The sequence below is a fragment of the Bufo bufo genome, chromosome 11 (assembly GCF_905171765.1).
Source record: "Bufo bufo chromosome 11, aBufBuf1.1, whole genome shotgun sequence".
Taxonomy (NCBI): Eukaryota; Metazoa; Chordata; class Amphibia; order Anura; family Bufonidae; genus Bufo; species Bufo bufo.
In genome coordinates, this window is record NC_053399.1 from 71,758,007 (window position 1) to 71,781,622 (window position 23,616).

At 49.7% G+C, this 23,616-nt stretch overlaps 2 protein-coding genes across 3 annotated transcripts in view; both read left to right on the plus strand.

The window, feature by feature from the left end:
- Nucleotides 1-23,616, plus strand: part of LOC120981622 (NACHT, LRR and PYD domains-containing protein 3-like) — a 3,400,916-nt gene that overhangs the window by 99,782 nt on the left and 3,277,518 nt on the right. The window lies entirely within an intron of this gene.
- Nucleotides 1-23,616, plus strand: part of LOC120981624 (ribonuclease inhibitor-like) — a 323,009-nt gene that overhangs the window by 11,836 nt on the left and 287,557 nt on the right. For both annotated transcript variants that reach the window (XM_040411195.1, XM_040411194.1), the window contains exon 2: nucleotides 10,561-10,731. In XM_040411195.1, the coding sequence (XP_040267129.1) occupies nucleotides 10,561-10,731 (171 nt within the window). The remainder of the gene's footprint in view (nucleotides 1-10,560; nucleotides 10,732-23,616) is intronic.

The window sequence follows — 23,616 nt, forward strand, 5'->3', positions numbered from 1 at the left end:
AATTTGGCGTAAACAGAATGAGAACATGTATCCATCCTCTGATGGCTACTTCCATCAGGATAATGCACCATGTCACAAAGCTCGAATCATTTCAAATTGGTTTCTTGAACATGACAATGAGTTCACTGTACTAAAATGGCCCCCACAGTCACCAGATCTCAACCCAATAGAGCATCTTTGGGATGTGGTGGAACGGGAGCTTTGTGCCCTGGATGTGTATCCCTCAAATCTCCATCAACTGCAAGATGCTATCCTATCAATATGGGCCAACATTTCTAAAGAATGCTATCAGCACCTTGTTGAATCAATGCCACGTAGAATTAAGGCAGTTCTGAAGGCAAAAGGGGGTCCAACACCGTATTAGTATGGCGTTCCTAATAATTCTTTAGGTGAGTGTATAGATATTAAGAGTTGTCACCATGACCCCTGGCTAAAAAACATCCCTAGTGGTCAATTTAAAAGAATGTCCCGTAACTGTACTGACACTGAAGATTATAAAAACACAGAGTGGAATACTAAAAGAGAGGTTTTTGGAGAAAGGCTATAAAGAAGGTACACTAGAAGATTGTAGGATAAAGATTGAGGAAAATAGAATGGTCAAAATTGGTCACAAAGAAGAAAAAAAGAAGAAGGATTTTCGATACGCCTTTCTGACACAATACAGCACTGATGTAGGTTTTATTAAGAACGCAATAAAGAAAAATTGGTCTGTCCTAAAAAACGATCCAGTCATTGGTAAAGATGTACCAGCTCATCCTGATATTATTTTTAAGAAAGCTCCTAATATAGCAACTCACCTTGTTCATAGTGGAATACCGCCAGTGAGGACAAAAAATGGTATGAGCAAATTCACATGGTGCGGTTTCTGTTTGGCATGTAAAAATAGAAGCTCTCCCAATAGGGTCCAATCCATTGAGAGCGTTAAATCCAACAGCAATGGACAAATATTCAAACTAAAAGGAAGCTGCACCTGTGAAAATGAAGGGGTCATATATCTGCTGGGGGGGGGCACTTTACGAAAATTAAAAGTGCGCATTCAAGAGCACATTAGAAACATAAAAAAATGTTTAACCACACACAGTGTTTCACTGCATTTTAAAATGTGTCATGAAAAGAACCCAAAAGGATTAATATTTGCAGGAATCAAAGTGGTCAAAACATACTGGCGTGGGGGGATGCGGTAGCGCAGATAAATTGCAGGGAAGTCGAGTGGATATACCGACTAAACACACTTCAACCAAAAGGGTTAAATGCAGAGAAAATGACGTTTTATTGTTTATTTTTACTTGAAACTTTAATTTTTTGGGGGGGAAAACTTTGGGGGAAATTTTTTCAACTTTTTTTTCACTTTATTTTTTGTCCCACTTTGGGACTTGAACTTTGGGGGGTATATTCCTTTACAATGCATTCCAATACTTCTGTATTGGAATGCATTGGCTGTATGAGTAATACTGTGTGTATTACTCATACAGCTTCCGGCCTGTGAGATCCAGGGGGCTGGATCTCACAGGCTCATCACCGGAAGGCAGCGCGATGCCTTCCTTAGACATTGCACTGCCTTCCATGCCATCGGGTCCCCCCTACAGCCGCAAGGGGACCCGATGGCACCGCCGAATACCGCCGCCCGCACAATAAAAAGCCGCAAACCGCAGGTCTGAATTGACCTGCGGTTTGCGGCGATCGCCGACACGGGGGTCACATGACCCCCCCTGGCATTGTGACAGGATGCCGGCTGAATGATTTCAGCCGGCATCCTGTTCGGATTAACCCCCGCGGCGCCGCAATCGCGATTTTAACTTAGGACGTACCTGTACGCCCTGAGTCCTTAAGGATTCGGGAAATAGGGCGTACCGGTACGACTTAAGTCCTTAAGGGGTTAAAAGGACATGCCTCCCAATGTCGATAGATTTCGCCCCTGTCGAAGCTTGAGTGCGAAACCCGGGTCGGGCAGCGGAGTGTTACTAACAGGATTTTATATATGCTATATATTTTAGCTCGTTTGTAAGTATAATAAACCACAAGTTTTTTTACCTGCATTTGAAGTGCTTCACTATGGTGTGATTTTTTTGGTGCCCTGCAGAGGAATCCAGGAGGTGCGTTTGGAATCCAGAGCTGGGAAGCACTGTTATCCTGTATCAACTCGGTGGGCTTATAGCACGGTGGGAAAAATTCCTTGTTTAGGCAGCGCGGTTCTTCACTTTAACAGATGTGAACAAAGCCCAACACCCCAGAAGTCTCATCATCACCAGATTGTTATTATTAGAAATTAGGGGGCAACACAGGGAGAGGTAAAAGTGGAGAGAACTACAACTCCCAGCATGTGCGGGCTGCTGTTATTGGATACAAGTGGATATTAGAGAGTATAAAGCCGGGTTCACATCACTGTTTAGTTTTCCGTATTTCTGATCCATCAGACGAACAGAAAAATTAAAGAAAAAACAGATTCTGTATTTCAAGCATCAGTTCTGCACATTCCGCATCCAATTGAGTCTGAGATCCGTTATTATAGATGGAAAAAAGCCCTGCACACAAAACGGAAAACTAAGCGGTGATGTGAAACCAAAGAGAGAACTACAGCTCCCAGCATGTCTAGATTATTATAGGGCATCATCCAGTTTTACTAGGCGAGAGCTTTAAAAGGAAATAACTATAACCCCCAGTATGGCCAGACTTATCATGGGGCATCAGTATACATTACAGAGAAGAGCGAACTACAACTCCCAGCATTACCAGACTGTACTAGGGCATAAGTTTAAACTACATGGAGAGCAGTGGCGTACCTCCAATAGAGGCAGACCACGCAGCTGCTATGGGGCCCCTGGGGGAAGGGGCCCCGCAGTTGAGAATAGGCCCCACCCACTAATTACACTGATATAGCTATTACCTGTTAAAGGGGAATTCCCATATCAGACAATGGGGGCATATCGCTAGGATATGCCCCCATTGTCTGATAGGTGCGGGTCCCACCTGTGGGACCTGGAACTACAATGAGAACTAAGTGGCGAGCGATGTGGCTGGAGGACCCCGGGTTTCCCGGAGTCCGTCCCACACCAAGCGCTGCTCCCATAGAAGTGAATGGGAGCAGACGGCAATAGCCGAGCCAGCGCTCGCCTATTTTCAGTGGCCCCATAGAAATTAATAGAGGGCGGCTGAGCATGCGCAGTGCGCCCTTCGTTCATTTCCCGGCTCCGTTCTCATTGTAGGTGTAGATCCCAGCGGTGGGACCCGCACCTATCAGACAATGGGGGCATATCCTAGCGATATGCCCCCATTGTCTGAGATGGGAAAACCCCTTTAAAATAGAATGCAAGAAGTGGACAAGGACCTTTGGTGATGTCATCAACCATTTGACCAGTGCAGGAAGCCAAGAAGTCTAAAGGTGTCACGGCGGACAGGATATAGAAACACAGATAAATAAACAAACAAGTTTCTAGGCGAGAAGCTGGGGATCCAGGTCACCTCCTGATAAATCCCTACCAGCTCTCCCTATACTGCTAAGCCCACGTTTAGACCCTTAAGGTGGGAATAATGTGTCCTCGTGCCTGGGCTGAGAATACCCTAAAAATCCCTAAGATGGTGAAAGGGGAAATAGAGGCAGCCTGCTCCCTCCGGACCTGGAGGGGCAGTCGTCTCTCTAACAGCCTAGACAGCAAACAACAAGAGAACCAAAAACCAACTTATCTTTTGAGCAGGAACAGCCAATCCTTCCTTCCTTGCAAATACAGAGCCAGACAGAAGCTATAACCCGCAGGGAACACTGGGAGTGGGTGTGATTTAAACTGAAACCAACGACCCCACCCAGTCCAGCTCGGTGAAGATCTGCCCGAGGCAGGGCCGGCGCTTCCATAGAGGCAAGGGGGGCAATTGCCTCCGGGCCCCCGAGTCCTTAGGGGCCCCCCCGCGCCGGCCCGCAACTAACTATAGGCAGGACACGTGTCACACGGAGATGAGCGCTTCCATTGTGAAAGCGCTCATCTCCAGTCATCTGTATCGCCGTCCTCAGGACAGCGATACAGATGGCTGTGCAGCAGGGGAGGGAGAGGTGTGTCCCTTCCCCTTCCTCTGATAGGCTGCAGGCACTAGGCCGCCTGAGCCCTGAGCCGTACAGCGCGGGACACAGGCCGGAAGAGGCCTGCATCACATCGCTGCCAAGAAGGTAAGTATAAGTGTTTTTTTTGGTTTTTTTTTGTCAATACTGGTGGCTACTGGCACATAATGGGGGGCTCTGGCTAATGGCACATGATAGGGGGGCCCTATGGCTACTGGCACATTATAGGGGGGGCTATGGCTACTGGCACATTATAGGGGGGCCTATGGCTACTGGCACATGTTGATGGGGAGGCTCAGGCAACTGGCATATGATAGGGGGGGGCTCTGGTTACTGGCACATGATAAGGGGGGCTCTGGCTACTGGCACATGATAAGGGGGGGCTCTGGCTACTAGCACATGATAGGGGGGCCCTATGGCTACTGGCACATGAGAAGGGGGGCTCTGGCTATTGGCACATTATAGGGGGGGCTCTGGCTACTGGCACATTATAGGGGGGCCCTATGGCTACTGTCACATGATATAGGGGGAGCTCTGGCTACTGGCACATGATATAGGGGGGGGGGCTCTGGCTACTGGCACATGATAGGGGGGGCCTATGGCTACTGGCACATTATAGGGGGGGCTATGGCTACTGGCACATTATAGGGGGGCCTATGGCTACTGGCACATGTTGATGGGGAGGCTCGGGCAACTGGCACATGATAGGGGGGCTCTGGTTACTGGCACATGATAAGGGGGGCTCTGGCTACTGGCACATGATAAGGGGGGATCTGGCTACTAGCACATGATGGGGGGGGCTCTGGCTACTGGCACATTATAGGGGGGGTCCTATGGCTACTGGCACATGATAGGAGGGGCCTATGGCTACTGGCACATGATAGGAGGGGCCTATGGCTACTGGCACATGATATAGGGGGGGCTCTGGCTACTGGCACATGATATAGGGGGGGCTCTGGCTACTGGCACATGATATAGGGGGGGCTCTGGCTACTGGCACATGATATAGGGGGGGCTCTGGCTACTGGCATATGATATAGGGGGGGGGCTCTGGCTACTGGCACATGATATAGGGGGGGCTCTGGCTACTGGCACAGTATTGGGGGACATCTATGGGGTCACTTCTTACTGCCACATTATTGGTGGGCACTATAGGGGCATCTACTGAGGCCAAAAAGAACGGTTATTTTATATGGGGGCTTTGTATAGGGGCATTTTATACTGGGACACATTATGGTGGGTACTATGGGGAAGGGGGAGAGGAGCACTATGGGGTCATCTACGGGGGCACTGAGAAGGGGTATTTTATACTGGAACATTATGGGGGCACTATGGGGACATTAGCTCAACTAGGGGCATTACAAGGGGGTATTTTTTGCACTGTCACATTATAAGGAGAATTATTTCTACTGGGGGGGGCATTATGGTGGGCTTCATTACTCCCCCATAGTAGCAGCACCAGCCTCTCCCTGCTCTGCTATCCCTCTGCCCCTTCTAAAAATCCTTATTATGAAATCTTTCTCATTAGGATAAAACACATCAGCTCCGCCGAGCCCCCGGCCAAAGTGTGGAAGTGGCGTCCGAGATCCCCAGGGGCCAAGCCAAGTAATTGTAAGTTTTCATGAAATATGTTTGTTATACACATATAGCCTACACTGTGTCCAGAGGCGGATCTATACTTTGTGAGGCCTTAGGCGAAACTCGAACATGAGGCCCCCACAAAGATCGTTGGGATGCTCGTGATCTCCTGTACGGCGCCCCGGCTCAGTCCTCAATAAATAAGATGTGTCAACCACCGCACGGAGCGGAGGTGTGGTCAACACTCCCCCTCCATGTATCTCTATGGAAGATTTTGAGATACACAAGTGCAGTATCTGCCGCTCTCCCATAGATACATGGAGGGGGAGTGATAACCACCGCTCTGGGCACAAGGAGATCCGGAGTACCATACAGGAGATCGTGGGGGATCCCATTGAGCGGACCCCCCTTGCCCCCCCGATCACACACTTATCTCCTATCCTTTGGATAGGGGATTTATTTTCCTATACCAGAGTACACCTTTAATATGCAGTGACATCACAGTAAAGGGTTAATATGCACAGTCACAACACAGTACAGGGCTTATATTTGCAGTGCATATTAACACTTAGGCCCCTTTCACACGGGCGAGTATTCCGCGGGAGGTGAACGCATTGCACCCGCACAGAATACCGACCCATTCATTTCTATGGGGCTGTTCAGATGAGCGGTGATTTTCACGCATCACTTATGCGTTGCGTGAAAATCGCAGCATGCTCTATATTCTGCGTTTTTCACGCAGGCCCCATAGAAGTGAATGGGGTTGCGTGAAAATCGCAAGCATCCGCAATCAAGTGCGGATGCGGTGCGATTTTCACTCATGGTTGCTAGGAGACAGTCTATTCACTGTATTATTTTCCCTTATAACATGGTTATAAGGGAAAATAATAGCATTCTGAATACAGAATGCATAGTAAAACAGCGCTGGAGGGGTTAAAAAAAATAAAAAATCATTTAACTCACCTTAATCCACTTGATCGCGTAGCCCGGCATCTGCTTCTGTCCCCTTTACTGAATAGGACCTGTGGTGAGCATTAATTATAGTTCAAGGACCTGTGATGACGTCACTCCGGTCATCACATGGTACGTCACATGATCTTTTACCATGGTGATTCACCATGGTAAAAGATCATGTGACGTACCATGTGATGACCGGAATGACGTCACCACAGGTCCTGTTGCTGCACAGAGATCAGATGAAGCCAGTAGGAGATGCCGGGCCGCGAACAAGTGGACTTAGGTGGGTTAAAAAAAAAATTAACCCCTCCAGCGATGTTTTACTATGCATTCTGTATTCAGAATGCTATTATTTTCCCTTATAACCATGTTATAAGGGAAAATAATACAATATACAGAACACCGATCCCAAGCCCGAACTTCTGTGAAGAAGTTCGGGTTTGGGTACCAAACACGCGCGATTTTTCTCACGCGAGTGCAAAACGCATTACAATGTTTTGCACTCGCACAGAAAAATCGCGGGTGTTCCCGCAACGCACCCGCACATTTTCCCGCAACGCCCGTGTGAAAGAGGCCTTAGGGCTCTTTCACACTTGCGTTCTTTTCTTCCGGCATAGAGTTCCGTCGTCGGGGCTCTATGCCGGAAGAATCCTGATCAGTTTTATCCTAATGCATTCTGAATGGAGAGAAATCCGTTCAGGATGCATCAGGATGCCTTCAGCTCCGGACCGGAACGTTTTTTGGCCGGAGAAAATACCGCAGCATGCTGCGCTTTTTGCTCCGGCCAAAAATCCCGAACACTTGCCGCAAGGCCGGATCCGGAATTAATGCCCATTGAAAGGCATTGATCCGGATCCGGCCTTAAGCTAAACGTCGTTTCGGCGCATTGCCGGATCCGACGTTTAGCTTTTTCTGAATGGTTACCATGGCTGCCAAGACGCTAAAGTCCCGGCAGCCATGGTAAAGTGTAGCGGGGAGCGGGGGAGCGGTATACTTACCATCCGTGCGGCTCCCCGGGCGCTCCAGAGTGACGTCAGGGCGCCCCACGTGCATGGATGACGTGATCGCATGGATCACGTCATCCATGCGCATGGGGCGCCCTGACGTCATTCTGGAGCGCCCGGGGAGCCGCACGGACTGTAAGTATACTGCTCCCCCGCTCCCCACTACTACTATGGCAACCAGGACTTTAATAGCGTCCTGGCTGCCATAGTAACACTGAACGCATTTTGAAGATGCAAATGCTCAAAATACTCAAATGCTTTCAGTTCACTTGCGTTTTTCCGGATCCGACGTGTAATTCCGGCAAATGGAGTACACGCCGGATCCGGACAACGCAAGTGTGAAACCAACCATAGCATTAGCCCTGGCTATACGGAGATGTCACAGTGCATATTAACCCTGGCTGTACTGTATGTGACATCACTGTGCATATTAACCCTATACTGTGACTAACAGTACAGGGTTAACATGCACAGTGGGTGACATCACAGTACAGGGTATACACAGTGATGTCACAGTCAGGGTTAAGCAGCTGCATGCTTGCAGCACATAGTACAGGGCAGGGGCTTAAGTAAAAAAAAAAAGCAGCACATCTTACCCCCCCCTCCAATGGCATATTTCTCCCCCTACATGCCCCCCCCCCATGGCACATTACTGGCACCAGTAACACCAGTAAGTTATTATCATCAGGCCCTAAGGTAAGAGGTTCCCAGTATAGCTAGCCGGGGGGGGGGGGGGGGATGGGCACAGCAGCAAGCAGGACACACACCTGACCTTGGCCTTCTTCGGGCACCACGCACTGTCTGTCTTCGGGCGCCGGTGGCAGCCAGACAGGGACACTGAGGTGAGGCAGGGCCCTGGCTCCTTCTCCCCTGTGGCTGCGCAGCGCTCTGAGGGCGGGGCTGGCGTTGAGTTCAGTCAGAAGACGGGCCTGTGCAGCGGCACGCTCCGAGCCCTCATCCCCAGCAGCCACTGCTCTCTTAAAGAGGCAGAGTGCAGAGGTGCTCAGAGCGGCTGGGCCGCGGCGGCTCAGTCTTATTTAGTCCGCTTAGCACTGCGCAGGGCCCAGGCCACCCGGGAGCCAATAAAATTGTGGTTGCAGCGTTGTCTGGTGCTGGTGGGGGCCAGAGAGAGGCCCCTACTAGCGCGAGGCCTTAGGCGGCGGCCTAAGTGGCCTAATGGAAGAGCCGCCTCTGACTGTGCCACACAATATACAGTTTCTTCTGTAAAAGTCATCAAGTGTCATGGGGGGGGGCCTTATTGTTTTTCGCCCCAGGGCCCAATTTCACCTAGAACCGGCCCTGGCCCCAGGCCCTGACTGCGCTCAGCACTGGGGAGGAGGTGAAGCAGCAGCAGTACATGGGGGAAGGATGGCACTATATAAGAAGTAGCAGGAGCAGCGGGCACAGTTCATCAGGTAAGGCTAGGTAATCACTTGCGATCAGATTTTGGTATTCTGTTCCAGCCACCAGCAGAATTCCAGAATCGCCAGATCCAACATATGCCAAACACTGCCGACACCTGCCGGATCCCATTCACAATAATGGGGTCGGTCGAGATCCAGCATGCAGCATTATTTTGCCCTTTGTTTTTGCCAGAATCTGCAACTGAGGCTTCTGCTGTAACCTCTGCGGCAGATGTGCACGTACCCTGAGGGGTGCTATGGGTCAGTCACAAGGGGGCCCAATTCAGATTCTTGCCATGGGTCCCAGTGATTTCTATGTACGCCCCTGATGGAGAGGGATATAATAGGACAGAACTACAACTCCTAGCTTTTATAGCACATTGTATGGGTTATCCCAGGACACCACTAACCTCTCCACCAGGCACAACACATGGTTGATGACATCACCAAAGGTCCTTCTCCACTTCTGGTAGTAGCTATTAAAGTGTAATTAGTGGGCGGGGCCTATTCTCCACTGTGGGCCCCCTTCCCCCAGGGGCCCCATAGCAGCTGCGTGGTCTTCCTCTATTGGAGGTTCGCCACTGGAGGAGGTGTCATATGTCCTGAGAGACATCTGGAGGGACAGGAAGGACACATCTGCTTCTATGGGGCGGATTATGGGTCTGAGCAACTCCCAGGTTATACAGAGCTGTAATATGTACATGAGCCCTTACCGCCATAGAGCGCTCATCTCTGCCTGTGCTACATTACAGCTGTATGGCGGTATTATTACTGATGACCCCGGCTGTAATTTACTCAGAATGGAGACGATTACTGCTCGTTATTAATAAGTAATAATCAATACCAGCAGAATCCAGAGAAACCCTGAATGTAGTGTAATGTCTACTAATAATCCGTCCCCCAAATAACTGACTGAGCGAGGGCAGAGCCACATGTGTACTGTAGTAATGTGAGGAAGAGAGTGGGGGCCACAGGGGCCACAATAGATGGTGGAGGCCACAGACTGAGGACCACAATAGATGATGGAGTAAGGAGAATGGAGGCCACAATAGATGGTGGAGGAAGGAGAATGGAGGCCACAGGGGCTACAGACTAAGGGCCACAATAGATGGTGGACGAAGGAGAATAGAGGTCAGAATAGATGGTGGAGGAAGGAGAATGGAGGCCATAGGGACCACAATAAATGGTGGAAGGAGAATGGAGGCCACAGGGACCACAGACTGAGGGCCACAATAGATGGTGGAAGAAGAGCTCTCAGCAGCTGATGACGCTGACACAAGTTCCTCCAGCTTTATGACTCTTGTACATTCATGTGCTGCCATCATCACTGATTTATGACATGCCATAAAGTGAGGACATTCCTCAGGGTTCTGGATTTCTAGGACATGGACATATCATATAGCTGCCGCCATTCCTGACATCCACCACACACAAGAGGCGGCTTCTAGTGATGACATTTATGGATTTTACTAACAGCCGGGGACATTTTCTCTCCACAGTCACAATCTACAGATTTTATACTAACGCTCTGTGGACGCCTCACCCACATCTCATATTCTTATTCTTACAGATTGGGTTATAATGAACTACCAGACACTTCCTGCATCCAGTTGGCATCTGTAATAAGGAATAACCCGTCCCTGAAGATACTTGACCTGTCTTATAACTGTCTGTCTGGTCCTCACTTCAGTGACTTGATGGAGGCTCTGTCCAGTCCGGCCTGCAGGATAGAGACATTATGGTGAGTATAAGAGATGTGTACAGGACTGAGACATGTGGGGCACACGTTATACATGGATTTTATACTATTTTATGCTCCGCACCATTGTTATGTCTATGAGATAAACTGCTGACTAGGGTTGTCACGATACCAACATTTTGATTCGATTTCGATACCATAAAAAAGTATTGCAATACTCTATACCATTCGATACCATGCAAAAAAAATAAAACGCAAAAAAACTGCGTGCATTCCGGATTTTATGGAACGTCCGGCCCATAATAGAACAGTCCTATCCTATTTTTTGGGGGACAAGGTGACTAAAAATGGCGACTGGTGCGGTTTTGATATAAAATTTTTTTTCTTTTACGGCGTTCACTGCATAGGAGACATATTTTAACAGTTTGCACTTTTTCGGGGCAATATGTAATATGTTAAATTTTTATAGTTTATAAATTTTATAAGTAATATATTTTTTTTTTTTACTTTTTATTTATTAACTATTCGCCCCCTTTAGGGCTAGAACCCTTGTCCTATACCCCCTGATAGAGATCTATTACAGTGAATAGGATCTTACACTCTCCCTGCTGCCCTGGGCTTTGTGCACATGGCAGCAGCGAGCTTACCATGGAGGGCTTCATTAGCGTCCTGGCTGCCATGGTAACCGATCGGAGCCCCGCGATTACACTGCTGGGGCTCCGATCGAAACTGCCACCAATGAAGAGGAGTGTAGGGGATCCTGTGGCCACTGCATCCAATGAATATAACAATGGGGGGGGGGGGTGCCTGTGACCACTGCGCCACCAATGATTCTAATACTGGGGAGAATTGGGGGGACAGTGCACTGCATCACCAATAGTTATAATTTAAAAAAGGGGGGGGCGCACTGTGGAACAAATGAATGTAATTAACACATTAATTCAAGTGTAGGCAGCGGGTGCGTATCACATACCCGGTGTGACGCTTTGCGATCCACAGCGATACTAGGAAATCGCAAATGCGCCATATTTCGCAATCACAGAGACACCAGAGCCTTCACTAAAAATCTTCTCTTTTCACTAAAGGAGTAATTCACAGAGCAGAGGTGCCATTCTCACCTCCTTGTGACAAACCTTTCCTGCCCCATGCCAAGTTGAGTTGACTTACTCGGATGGAAGAATTCTCCTCCGGCTAGCCTTACCAAACCCCTTTTCCTACCAATAACCAGACAGAAACCTTCTTGCTTTGGCAAAATGACCATTACGGCCAACTTTATTATACACACACAATAATAATAATAACAATAATACCAACAAGCATTTTAACACATCCTTCAACCTTATGAGCCACTGTACCGTAACAAGGATCCTGGAGGGCAACCCAACAAGCGGTATCTTCCTTAAACATCTCTCCTTGTACTTCAAGGTTACCCTTGGCCGCACTCACCGACCCAAGGGCACCAAATCCTTGAAGTATCCATGTATCTCCTCCTGTAGGCCTTTCAGCCCAAACAGGAGCCCCATCCTCGGCAATCACCATCCACATGAGATACAGGCTCCAACATGTCCTGCATCTCTTAAAACCATTGTATTGCTCCCCCAGGATCCCATATCAATCAGCCACCATCACACCTCCATTAATTATACCCTTCTCTACCCAAACAAGGGCGGGAGGGCGGGAAACACTCTAGCTTACACTGGCAACTGCCTCACTAGCTCCACCCATAACCTATATACAGCCCGGGAAATTGCTACTCCTCCCCGTTCACCTGAACCTAACCCCCAACACACTTCCAACCATTAACCCTCTCCTAGCCTGCGGTCTTCCCCCCAAGTCAAGACGCACTCCACTATGTCTGCGCCTCGCTCCGTTGCTATTCTGACTTACTCGGATGGAAGAATTCTCCTCCGGCTAGCCTTACCAAACCCCTTTTCCTACCAATAACCAGACAGAAACCTTCTTGCTTTGGCAAAATGACCATTACGGCCAACTTTATTATACACACACAATAATAATAATAACAATAATACCAACAAGCATTTTAACACATCCTTCAACCTTATGAGCCACTGTACCGTAACAAGGATCCTGGAGGGCAACCCAACAAGCGGTATCTTCCTTAAACATCTCTCCTTGTACTTCAAGGTTACCCTTGGCCGCACTCACCGACCCAAGGGCACCAAATCCTTGAAGTATCCATGTATCTCCTCCTGTAGGCCTTTCAGCCCAAACAGGAGCCCCATCCTCGGCAATCACCATCCACATGAGATACAGGCTCCAACATGTCCTGCATCTCTTAAAACCATTGTATTGCTCCCCCAGGATCCCATATCAATCAGCCACAAGAAGACCACCGGTGACACCTCACCTGTGGGCGTCACGCCACACCCTCAGGGCCGTTTCCAGACCCTCCTGAATACCTAACGCCCACATATCAATCCCGATATCATTAAGATGCACACCATCGGATCTCAAGAATTGAGGCGATGCAGCCTCCAATTCCCGATGTCGAACCACCAGACCACCCTGTCTGCGAACAAAGCGTCCCACCTCCTTATTCAACTTGGCCCGCGCTTTATTGAGCCGCTCAACCGACCTGGCAAACCGCCAACTACTCCTCGCCACCACCTCTGACCACACCACCAGCAACTCCGGAAAATCTGACATCAAACGCAAAACGTCTAACTTAATATCCCGTATCACATCACGGGACCGCCGAACCCCCAAATCATTACCACCCGCATGAAGAACTAAGATATCAGGCGGGCGATCTAACAGTACATTGGTATGGATTTCGGGCAAAACACGCCCCCAGAGGAGCCCCCTCAAACCAATCCACCTGACCAGCAAATCCTCCATCGGAAAACCCAATTGACGACCGTTCCGCCGCACATCCGCTCGCAAGGCCCCCCAGTAGACGTACGAATGCCCGAAAATCCATGCCAAGCAAGGCGCCGCCCCTGCAAAAACGAACATAGTCAAAAAAAACAGCACTGCAAAAAACAAATTTAATAAAGAACAGACACAAACCCAACTCCTCCTTGTAACACTATAACAGATGAGGCCTGACATATGATCGAAAACAATCGGACTCCCAACGCCCGATTCGCTTTATAACCTTCTCCCCTAGGCCCCACCTGGAAGCCTCAGTCGCGGCCCCAATCCTGAATGAGTGAGATGCAAAGTCCTTTGCAGGAAGACCCGCGGCAGCCAAACATTTTCTGAAAACAGCCACAAATTGGAAACGCGACAACCGCGAACCATCCCTATGAACCAGCAACGCACCCGGACCGCCAGGACGCAGCTCCAAAAATTCCTTCACACAATGCACTGGACAAAAAACTGACCCCAATAGCGGCCTAAGCCACAAAACCACACCCTTACCATCCTGATCAGTCTTAGACTTGCGGAGCGTACATCTCAAAGCCCCCTCTACAATCCAAACATCCTCCCACAACAAACCACCATCACCCATGCGACTAGCTGCAACCAATTCCGATATACGAAAAGCCCCGAAAAAAGCTAACGCAAAAGCCGCCCTAAACAGACATACTTCATATGCCGACACACAAACAGACTCAGCCACCTTCCATAGCATCTGCAACACATCAAATGAAACCGGCCTACGACTATCCTTCCGTAACGCACTACGACGGTAACCCTTTAAAGCTTGCCGCACCATAAAACATTTAGACACGTCAGCCAGTCCCCGCAGGCGCAACCAGAAGGCAACAGCCGCTACCCTCTTAGATGCAACCGAGAATGACAAACCCGCAGCATAAGACTGACCCACCCAAAAAACCAATAACGTCTGAAAATCCTCTAATGAACTACTGCCCCCACCTACCTGCTCGATCAACTCCTCCCACAACGCCCACACTGATGAATAGGCCGACCACGTACCTCTACTAAGAGACTGCCTAATCAAGTCCGCCGATACCCCAAGGCCACGCTCCAGAGCCACTGGGGGCAAGGCAACCCCTGTAACTCGGCACCCGGCGCCAAGCTGCGGAAACGGTCCCACTGAAAACGAGAAAGGGAATCGGCGAGTGAGTTATCAACTCCAGGAACATGAACCGCAACAAAACATGCATTCAACTGCAAACCCCGCAATACAAGATGCCTCAGTAAATTCAACACCGGAGGCGAGTTCGCCGTTTGGCTATTGATCGCCTGCACCACACCCATATTGTCACAGTAGAAACGAACTCGCCGATTCCTGAGCCAGGTCCCCCACAACTCAGTAGCCAAAACAATCGGAAAAAGCTCCAACAGAGCCAAGTTAGTAAGAAAACCCGCCTCCCTCCATTCAACCGGCCACGCCCCAGCACTCCATTGTCCTCTACAGAAAACACCATATCCACACGAACCTGATGCATCTGAGAACAATTCCAAATCCACATTACTAATCACTGCCTCCATCCACATAGACCGCCCATTGTACTCCGACAGAAACGTCTCCCACACCGCCAAATCATCCTTCACTGCTGCTGGTAAACGCAAGTAGTAAAACGGGGAAGTAACCCCCGCAGTCGCAAGCGCCAAACGACGACAAAAAACCCGCCCCATCGGCAATATGCGACACGCAAAGTTCAATTTACCCAGAACCGATTGAACCCGCTTAAGCTGAACCTTCTTTGCCTTCCGTAAGTACACAACCTCATCCAACAAATCCGACACCTTGTTGTCAGGCAAGCGACATTCCATAGCCACACTATCAATTTCGATGCCCAAAAACCTCATAACCGTGGAAGGGCCTTCCGTCTTTTCCGCAGCTAACGGGATACCGAAGCGCGCAGCCACCCTTTCCATGGTATGTAACAAAACAGCACACACTCTGGACCCAGCCGGACCCAAAAACAAAAAATCATCCAGGTAGTGCAAAACCGAACTCCATCCTGCCTCCTGTTTCACCACCCATTCCAGAAAAGAACTAAACGATTCAAACAATGAACACGAAATCGCACAACCCATCGGCAAACAACAATCAACATAATAACTGCCATCCCACTGAAAACCAAGTAAATGCACGCTATCGGGATGAATAGGCAACAAACGAAAAGCGGCCTCAATGTCCGTTTTCGCAAGCAGGGCGCCTCGCCCAAAACGCCGGACCCACCGTACCGCCTCGTCAAAAGACGTGTACGAAACGGAGCATAACTCGTCCGCTATACCATCATTCACTGACCCACCTAACGGATAGGACAAGTGATGAATAAGCCGAAATTTATTAGGCTCCTTCTTAGGGACTAAGCCCAAAGGGGAAACCCACAAATCCGGCAACGGACACACAGAAAAAGGACCCACCACCCTTCCGGCAGAAACCTCACCATCAATCTTATTTCTCACAACTGCCGGATGGCGAAGAGCCGATGACAAATTCCGGGGTGCCCGTTGCGGCCCAACCAATCCGCACGGAATGACAAAACCCTTCGTAAACCCTGCCAACAACAGCTGCGCTACCTCCTTATCTGGATACTTCTTTAAATAGGGCTCCATCTCTTCCACCCTCACCGGCGTCACCCCTCTTCTGCACAACCTCGGGTCCCTTACCTTTGCCGCGCTTGAAACACCGCGACAAACTATGGGAGCCGCCACAACCGGAGCACTCATGCTTGTACCGGCAATCAGACAAGAACCTGCAATGCCCTTCGTTGTACTGCCAGCAACACCCCTTTCTATTACCCCCATGCGACTCAGAGGCCGAGGTGCCCCCGGCCGTTCCACGAAAGGGCTGAGGGCCCATCCTAGGTGCCGCCATCAACCGCATCCACAGACCAATGTCCTTATGGTCCCAACGAATGCTAGGCCTGACCGCCTTCCGCTGCCGGAACTGCTCGTCATACCTAAGCCACGCAACACCCCCATACGTCCGATGCGCCTCACCAATAGCATCCATATAGCAAAAGAGCGCGGAGCAGTGCTCAGGCGCCTTTTCCCCAACTACGCTAGCCAAAATTGCAAAGGCTTGAAGCCAATTTTGAAAAGTACGCGGGATAAGCCTGTACCGCCTCCTCTCTTCCTCCTCTTTCTTACTCTCGTCCGGCTTTCCCCTATCTAAGTTAAATTTTTCCAATGGAAGCAACGAAAAAATTTCAACGTATTCATCCTTCCATATCTTATCCTTCATCTCCTGCTTCAAGTGAGCCCCCAGCGGCCCCTCAAAACACACATAGATCTCCCCTTTCGCTGCATCCGCCAACCGCACGCCATCACCCATGTCACTCCTAACACCCGCAACCGCCCCAGATCCCTGGGTACCAACCGCCACACCGTCTTCCACTGTCCCCATTAAACCCCGCACCGGCCCCTGTTCCAACGAACCCGCTTGCGCCGGAGCCCAGACTGGCACCGGGGACGCAACAGATCCCGTACCCAGCCGTGACAACAATGACATCATGCCTGACAACACCTCCCGCACCAAAACCTCAGAACCCCCCGCATTATGAGACACAGCAACCCCACCTCCCCCAACAATAGTCTGACCCGTAGATCTCTCACCTGGCCGTCCCCGGATAGCACCTCCGGCAGCCGCAGAACTCCTCCCAGGTGTCCTCAGTAGCGCATCCATCCTGCACGGCACGGCGTCAACATCCAGCGGAAAGTCCAAAGCGCCTGCCGCCAATTCTTCGTTTGGGCCGACTTCTCCTTCTTCCAATGGTGACATCCCCCCGTCACCCTGCGAATGCAGGTGACCGTCATCCGCTAAATCGACTGCAGCACAGGCCTCATCACCAGGCCGCATATTTTCTCCTCTGTCACCCATCGAAATTTCGGGCCCCACAGCAGGAGGGCTGTGAGCCGCATCCAGCGACAAAATGCCAGGAGACGAAGCAACAGCCACAGTCCCTGCCATGCCGCAATGTCGCCGACCCACCGCCAGGGGGCGCGACGCACACTCACTCCTACCAGCTCCTTCCTGCTCACTGGACCCGGCGCTTGCCTGCCGCCGACCGGAAGCCACCGGCCGCGGCGCAGAAGACCTCTCCTCCCCGACTGATGGAAGGCCCAGGCCGCCGGACCGCCCGACCGTACTGCTCCTCCTCTCCGACGGTAAGGCCGCCATGGTTCGCTCCTCACAACGCCGCACCTGTGAAGAGACACCCGCCTGTCTGCGCTCTCTTCCTCTCACCGCCGGGGAGACCGGGCCGGGGACATCCCGTCCCTCACCCGCTGACCTGCTTCGCGCCGACACACTCCTCCCGCTGCGTCTGGGCGCCAAACCGGGCACAGGCACCGCAGACTGCAGCGGAGGGGCCATAGGGGGGCTTCTAAGGCGACGACGCACCCGAGGTGTAGCCTCTGGACTCAGGCGCTCTGGGGGAACCGACCTCCTGGTCCTGTGTGGACGCGCCGGCAAGGCCGCCGTAGACGGGGGGATCAAAGCAGCCTGTATGGTCTGCTGCAAGCGCTCCGCTCCATGTACCTGAACCGCAGCACGGACCGCTTCCAATAACTCCTCCAGAGACGACATCTTGACCCTAAAACACTCTAGCTTACACTGGCAACTGCCTCACTAGCTCCACCCATAACCTATATACAGCCCGGGAAATTGCTACTCCTCCCCGTTCACCTGAACCTAACCCCCAACACACTTCCAACCATTAACCCTCTCCTAGCCTGCGGTCTTCCCCCCAAGTCAAGACGCACTCCACTATGTCTGCGCCTCGCTCCGTTGCTATTCAGCCATCAATCTAGTTCTCTTATGACAGAACCTCCTAAACCTGGTCTTTCTGCAGCCATAGTGTCTCCAATACCAGCAGGGGTCTCACACCTTCAGTCTTGCCAGTGCGCTTCAAAGAGAGCAGGACAGATTCTTATCAGACAGCTGTTTGAGACACAAAAAGAGGTCACCGGGCAGCCACCTCTAATACATAGCTTTCATATTTGCGTCCATATTTCCTCATATTTCCTGGGTTCGGAACCAATGCACTGAACCATCTCTTTAGGGATTATTCCGGCCCCAATAATACACCTTTCAGGAAATCGGCCAGTCAATCAGAGATTCTCTCTCTCAGATATCAAAGCTCTCAGGGAATCTAAATGGTAATTCTATCCTGTTTGGTATCAGAGGATCTGTAAAATTGTGCTGATTCTCAATATGACCTCTATGTCCTAATTTGACCCACGGTTACGGAGAAACTGGCACAGCAAAGATTCAGCCAGATTTCCTCTGTCCAGGGCAGGAACTGCCCCTCTTCCAATTACCCAAGGCTGGACTTGTGCGGGTCACAACCCCTCCCCACTACAGAGTGGGTAAAACCCTGTGACACATTCAGCCCTGGGTCCTTCTTCTACCATCTGACGTCGACTAACATCACGACCGCCCGCTGGACACCCCACCATTTTGGATTATTGTACAAAGACTTTGCCTTTTACTGGACTTTACCACGGTAATTCTAAACTTATAGACATTCTATTTCCTTCCACCTCTTACCTATTTCTATCCAAACCAATCTGTCCAACTGGCAGGTATATTTATCTGTCAGCTTTAATGTATATATTTTTGTGTATAGTTTTAGAATAAAAACTAACGATTTCATCGTTCCATTTTGCCCTAGTTACTTGATGATCTGATCTATGCTAAGAACTCTGTCCTCAGAAGACATACTACCAAATTGTTTTATTTTTATAAATTGTTAATGTACTAGCTAGATTGCAAATAACCGTTTCGTCCCTTTAGGATTAGCTAGCCGGGGTCTCTTCGCCCTGATTCAATACGAATAGTGGTGGCAGCAAATTAATTTGATTACCAGCGTGAAATCAGTAATTTTATTTTTACCGATTGTACATACAATCGTGATTGTATCCTGTCTGGGCCCACCAACCAATCTTAAACATCTTCTGTGCTCACAGTGGATTTGCCTCCAGAAGTCTCTAGTGGAGACCTGTATGGCAACTGTGGCTTAGTACGACGGGATTGGCGGGTGGTTGTCACACCCGGCCTCAATAACAGGGCATGCTAACTGTGGCAATTAACCCCTCAGGTTCAGCAGATCACATGCCCTGTCATTGAGGGCTGGGTATGTGATACCGCCGCTGGCACCCACTACCTACACTTGAATTAATGTGTTAATCACATTCATTGGTGGCGCAGTGGCCACAGCCCCTCCCCTCATCCTCAGGGCAATGATCTCATTGGTGGCCGCGGCAGCCGCGTCACAGGGGGGGAGGGAGAGAGTCCTTCCTTCTCCACTGTGCTGCTGAGTAGAACATGGTGCGCGCTGAGAGCAGGGAGCGCCATGTTCTCTAACAGATAACAGCGCAGCCTAGTATCGTTAAATAGTAAGACCCGGTGTCGTATCGATCCGGGTCTAAAAGTATCAATTGGGTATCAATACTTCGATACCCGGTGCAACTCTATTCCTGTCACTGCTCTGTGGTGTCCGGCCACGCTTCTTATTCTGCTAGGTTATTTTTAAGTATTTGTGTGCAAAACACACAGTTCTGGTACACACACAGCTCTGCTATACACACTCAGCACTGCATACTCACATACAGCTCTGCTATACACACACAGCACTGCCATACTCACATACAGCTCTGTTACACCCATACAGGTCTGTTACATACATATAGCTCTGCTACACACATACAGCTCTACTACACATACACACTTAGCATCTTTAGTAAAAACTCTCATCTCTCTACACCAATGTCGGCTGTACAGTCTTCCTGCTCTGGCTCCTCCTATTGATGACATCATCAAAGGTCCTTAAGCTGTAATTTTAATCTTCTTTCAGTACAGTGTAGGACCTTCCTCCCCCATGCGCTGAACGGATGGTTCTCCTGCCTGCCGCCTCTCTCACTGGTCAGGCAGATCTGTATGAGCGCTCTGCCTGATCACTAATGAAGCAGTCAGGGGTCTGGCTATGCTGAATCTCCCCGACTGCTGTTTATAAGACACTTTTAGCAAGATTGTTTCTTACTAAAAGGGCGTATTATAAATTGCCAAACACGGTAAGTCTGATTTTCAGTGATGTGGTCCCGGTCATAGGAGAGAACTGCTGAAAAGTATCTACATTGTAAATGGGTTCTCTGGGACTTTGCTATTGATGGCTTGTCCTCAGGAACAATATCTGACTGGTGGGGGCACCCCCGACACCCTGCCTATCAGGTGCTTAAAAAGGCAGCGGCGCCAGGTGAGCACTTAGACGTAGAGATGGCCTCGCGGGTCGCTCGACAGTCGTTTCACGGCGAACTTTCCTCGTTCTTGGTTTGCCGAACGGGCGAAAATATGGCGATGTCCCCTGCGCCATATTCTTTTACATTGTGAAGAACTTTGACCCATGACACATCCATCAATTGGTACAGGACAGCCAATTGAGACCTTTCAGCACGTGGGCATGCAGCCAGCCAGTAGCGCAGGGGCAACACGCGAGGTGCACAGTGGATAGATGAGGGGCCAAATAACAACACACAGTTCATCAGTTTACTCACGGTTTGCAGAAAGCCTCCCTGGGCTAGGGAAGCATCAGCCAAGATGATGGTTGAGGTGCCCTTGATGTTAGGGGTGCTTAGGGTGCTTGCTGCGGCTGAGTCCCTTGATGGTATTTGTCGTGACGCCAGTACCGTTAATGGTGGTACAACCAATAGTAGTAATAATGAGGTAGACAGTGGTAAGATACAACTCACAACTTTTACTGATGTTGGTTGGAGTTGCAGTAGGTACATCAATCAAAATGCAGTCTTTTGTTAGCAGCAGAGTTAATCTGTGAATCCACTGTTCATAGGCTTTCTTAGGCTCTGATTTGAGCTGTTGGTATGGAGTACCTTGTTCCAGTTGGTATGCTCAGTCCTATACCTTGTCCTTTCCCTCCAAGCTGAATATTGGGACAGATAGCTAATCTGTTTCCCAGAATTATGGTGTGGCGGCCAGAAGCCATAAAGTCCTCCACCAAAGGTGTCTGTGGCCCTAAATAACGGCTATTATCACCGATTAATCTTTCTGATGCTTGGGTCTGTTCCAGGGAGGCAAACTCTCTCCTACTGGTCAGGGATGCAAGTATATAGTCCGGCCACAGTAAGAAAATGCTCTTCTGCGCCTCACACCTTGGTACTACCTCATAGAGAAGTTGGCTCCACTCACTAATCTGTGGTGTGAAGTCTTCACTCTGCATTCTCCATTCAGTTGGAACCACTAATTTCCTATCTGTGTAATAGTCACCCCCCACTATCTAGGCCTGAGCGAAGTATTTATAGGACCTAAATGTTATCCCCATCTAGTGGTGGGATGTATAAATTACACCTAATCTGCCTAGTAACAGGGATTTTTGCAGATAAGTTAGTACAAAATTACATAGCATAGCATAATACAATTCTTAGGGAAAAAGTGCTTTTAAAGAGGACCTTTCATCAGAATCAAGTATGTAAACTGAATATACAGACGTGTAGAGCGGCGCCCAGGGATCCCCCTGCACTTACTATTATCCCCGGGCGCCGCTCCGTTCTCCGGTTATAGGCTCCGGTAAAGTCATAGTTAGGCTCCACCCATTTGAGCCTGCCGCGGTCTTCTTCTCCTATGCTGTAGCGCTGGCAAATCGCAGCGCTCAGCTCTTAGCCATGCTATGAGCTGAGCGCTGCGATTGGCCAGCGCTACAGCATAGGAGAAAGAGACGCCGGCAGGATCAAATGGGTGGAGCCTAACTATGACTTTACCGGAGGCTATAACCGGAGAACGGAGCGGCGCCCGGGGATAATAGTAAGTGCAGGGGGATCCCTGGGCGCCGCTCTACACGTCTGTATATTCAGTTTACATACTTGATTCTGATGAAAGGTCCTCTTTAAGCAGTGCCCACACACATGTAGTGGGACGCTGCAGGCATACCCCCTACCTTATAAATAAACCTGATCTGGCTGCCATTTTACATTCAGTCTTTTGCCAGTGTAGGGAGAGGTTGCTGTGTGGAGCAGGGACAGACTGTTAGGGACACAACGCTAGCTAATAGGGCCACAAAAGTCCTTTTAAGGACTGGTATAGGTGTGCTATCTACAGGGAGTGCAGAATTATTAGGCAAATGAGTATTTTGACCACATCATCCTCTTTATGCATGTTGTCTTACTCTAAGCTGTATAGGCTCGAAAGCCTACTACCAATTAAGCATATTAGGTGATGTGCATCTCTGTAATGAGAAGGGGTGTGGTCTAATGACATCAACACCCTATATTAGGTGTGCATAATTATTAGGCAACTTCCTTTCCTTTGGCAAAATGGGTCAAAAGAATGACTTGACAGGCTCAGAAAAGTCAAAAATAGTGAGATATCTTGCAGAGGGATGCAGCACTCTTAAAATTGCAAAGCTTCTGAAGCGTGATCATCGAACAATCAAGCGTTTCATTCAAAATAGTCAACAGGGTCGCAAGAAGCGTGTGGAAAAACCAAGGATCAAAATAACTGCCCATGAACTGAGAAAAGTCAAGCGTGCAGCTGCCAAGATGCCACTTGCCACCAGTTTGGCCATATTTCAGAGCTGCAACATCACTGGAGTGCCCAAAAGCACAAGGTGTGCAATACTCAGAGACATGGCCAAGGTAAGAAAGGCTGAAAGACGACCACCACTGAACAAGATACACAAGCTGAAACGTCAAGACTGGGCCAAGAAATATCTCAAGACTGATTTTTCTAAGGTTTTATGGACTGATGAAATGAGAGTGAGTCTTGATGGGCCAGATGGATGGGCCCGTGGCTGGATTGGTAAAGGGCAGAGAGCTCCAGTCCAACTCAGACGCCAGCAAGGTGGAGGTGGAGTACTGGTTTGGGCTGGTATCATCAAAGATGAGCTTGTGGGGCCTTTTCGGGTTGAGGATGGAGTCAAGCTCAACTCCCAGTCCTACTGCCAGTTTCTGGAAGACACCTTCTTCAAGCAGTGGAACAGGAAGAAGTCTGCATCCTTCAAGAAAAACATGATTTTCATGCAGGACAATGCT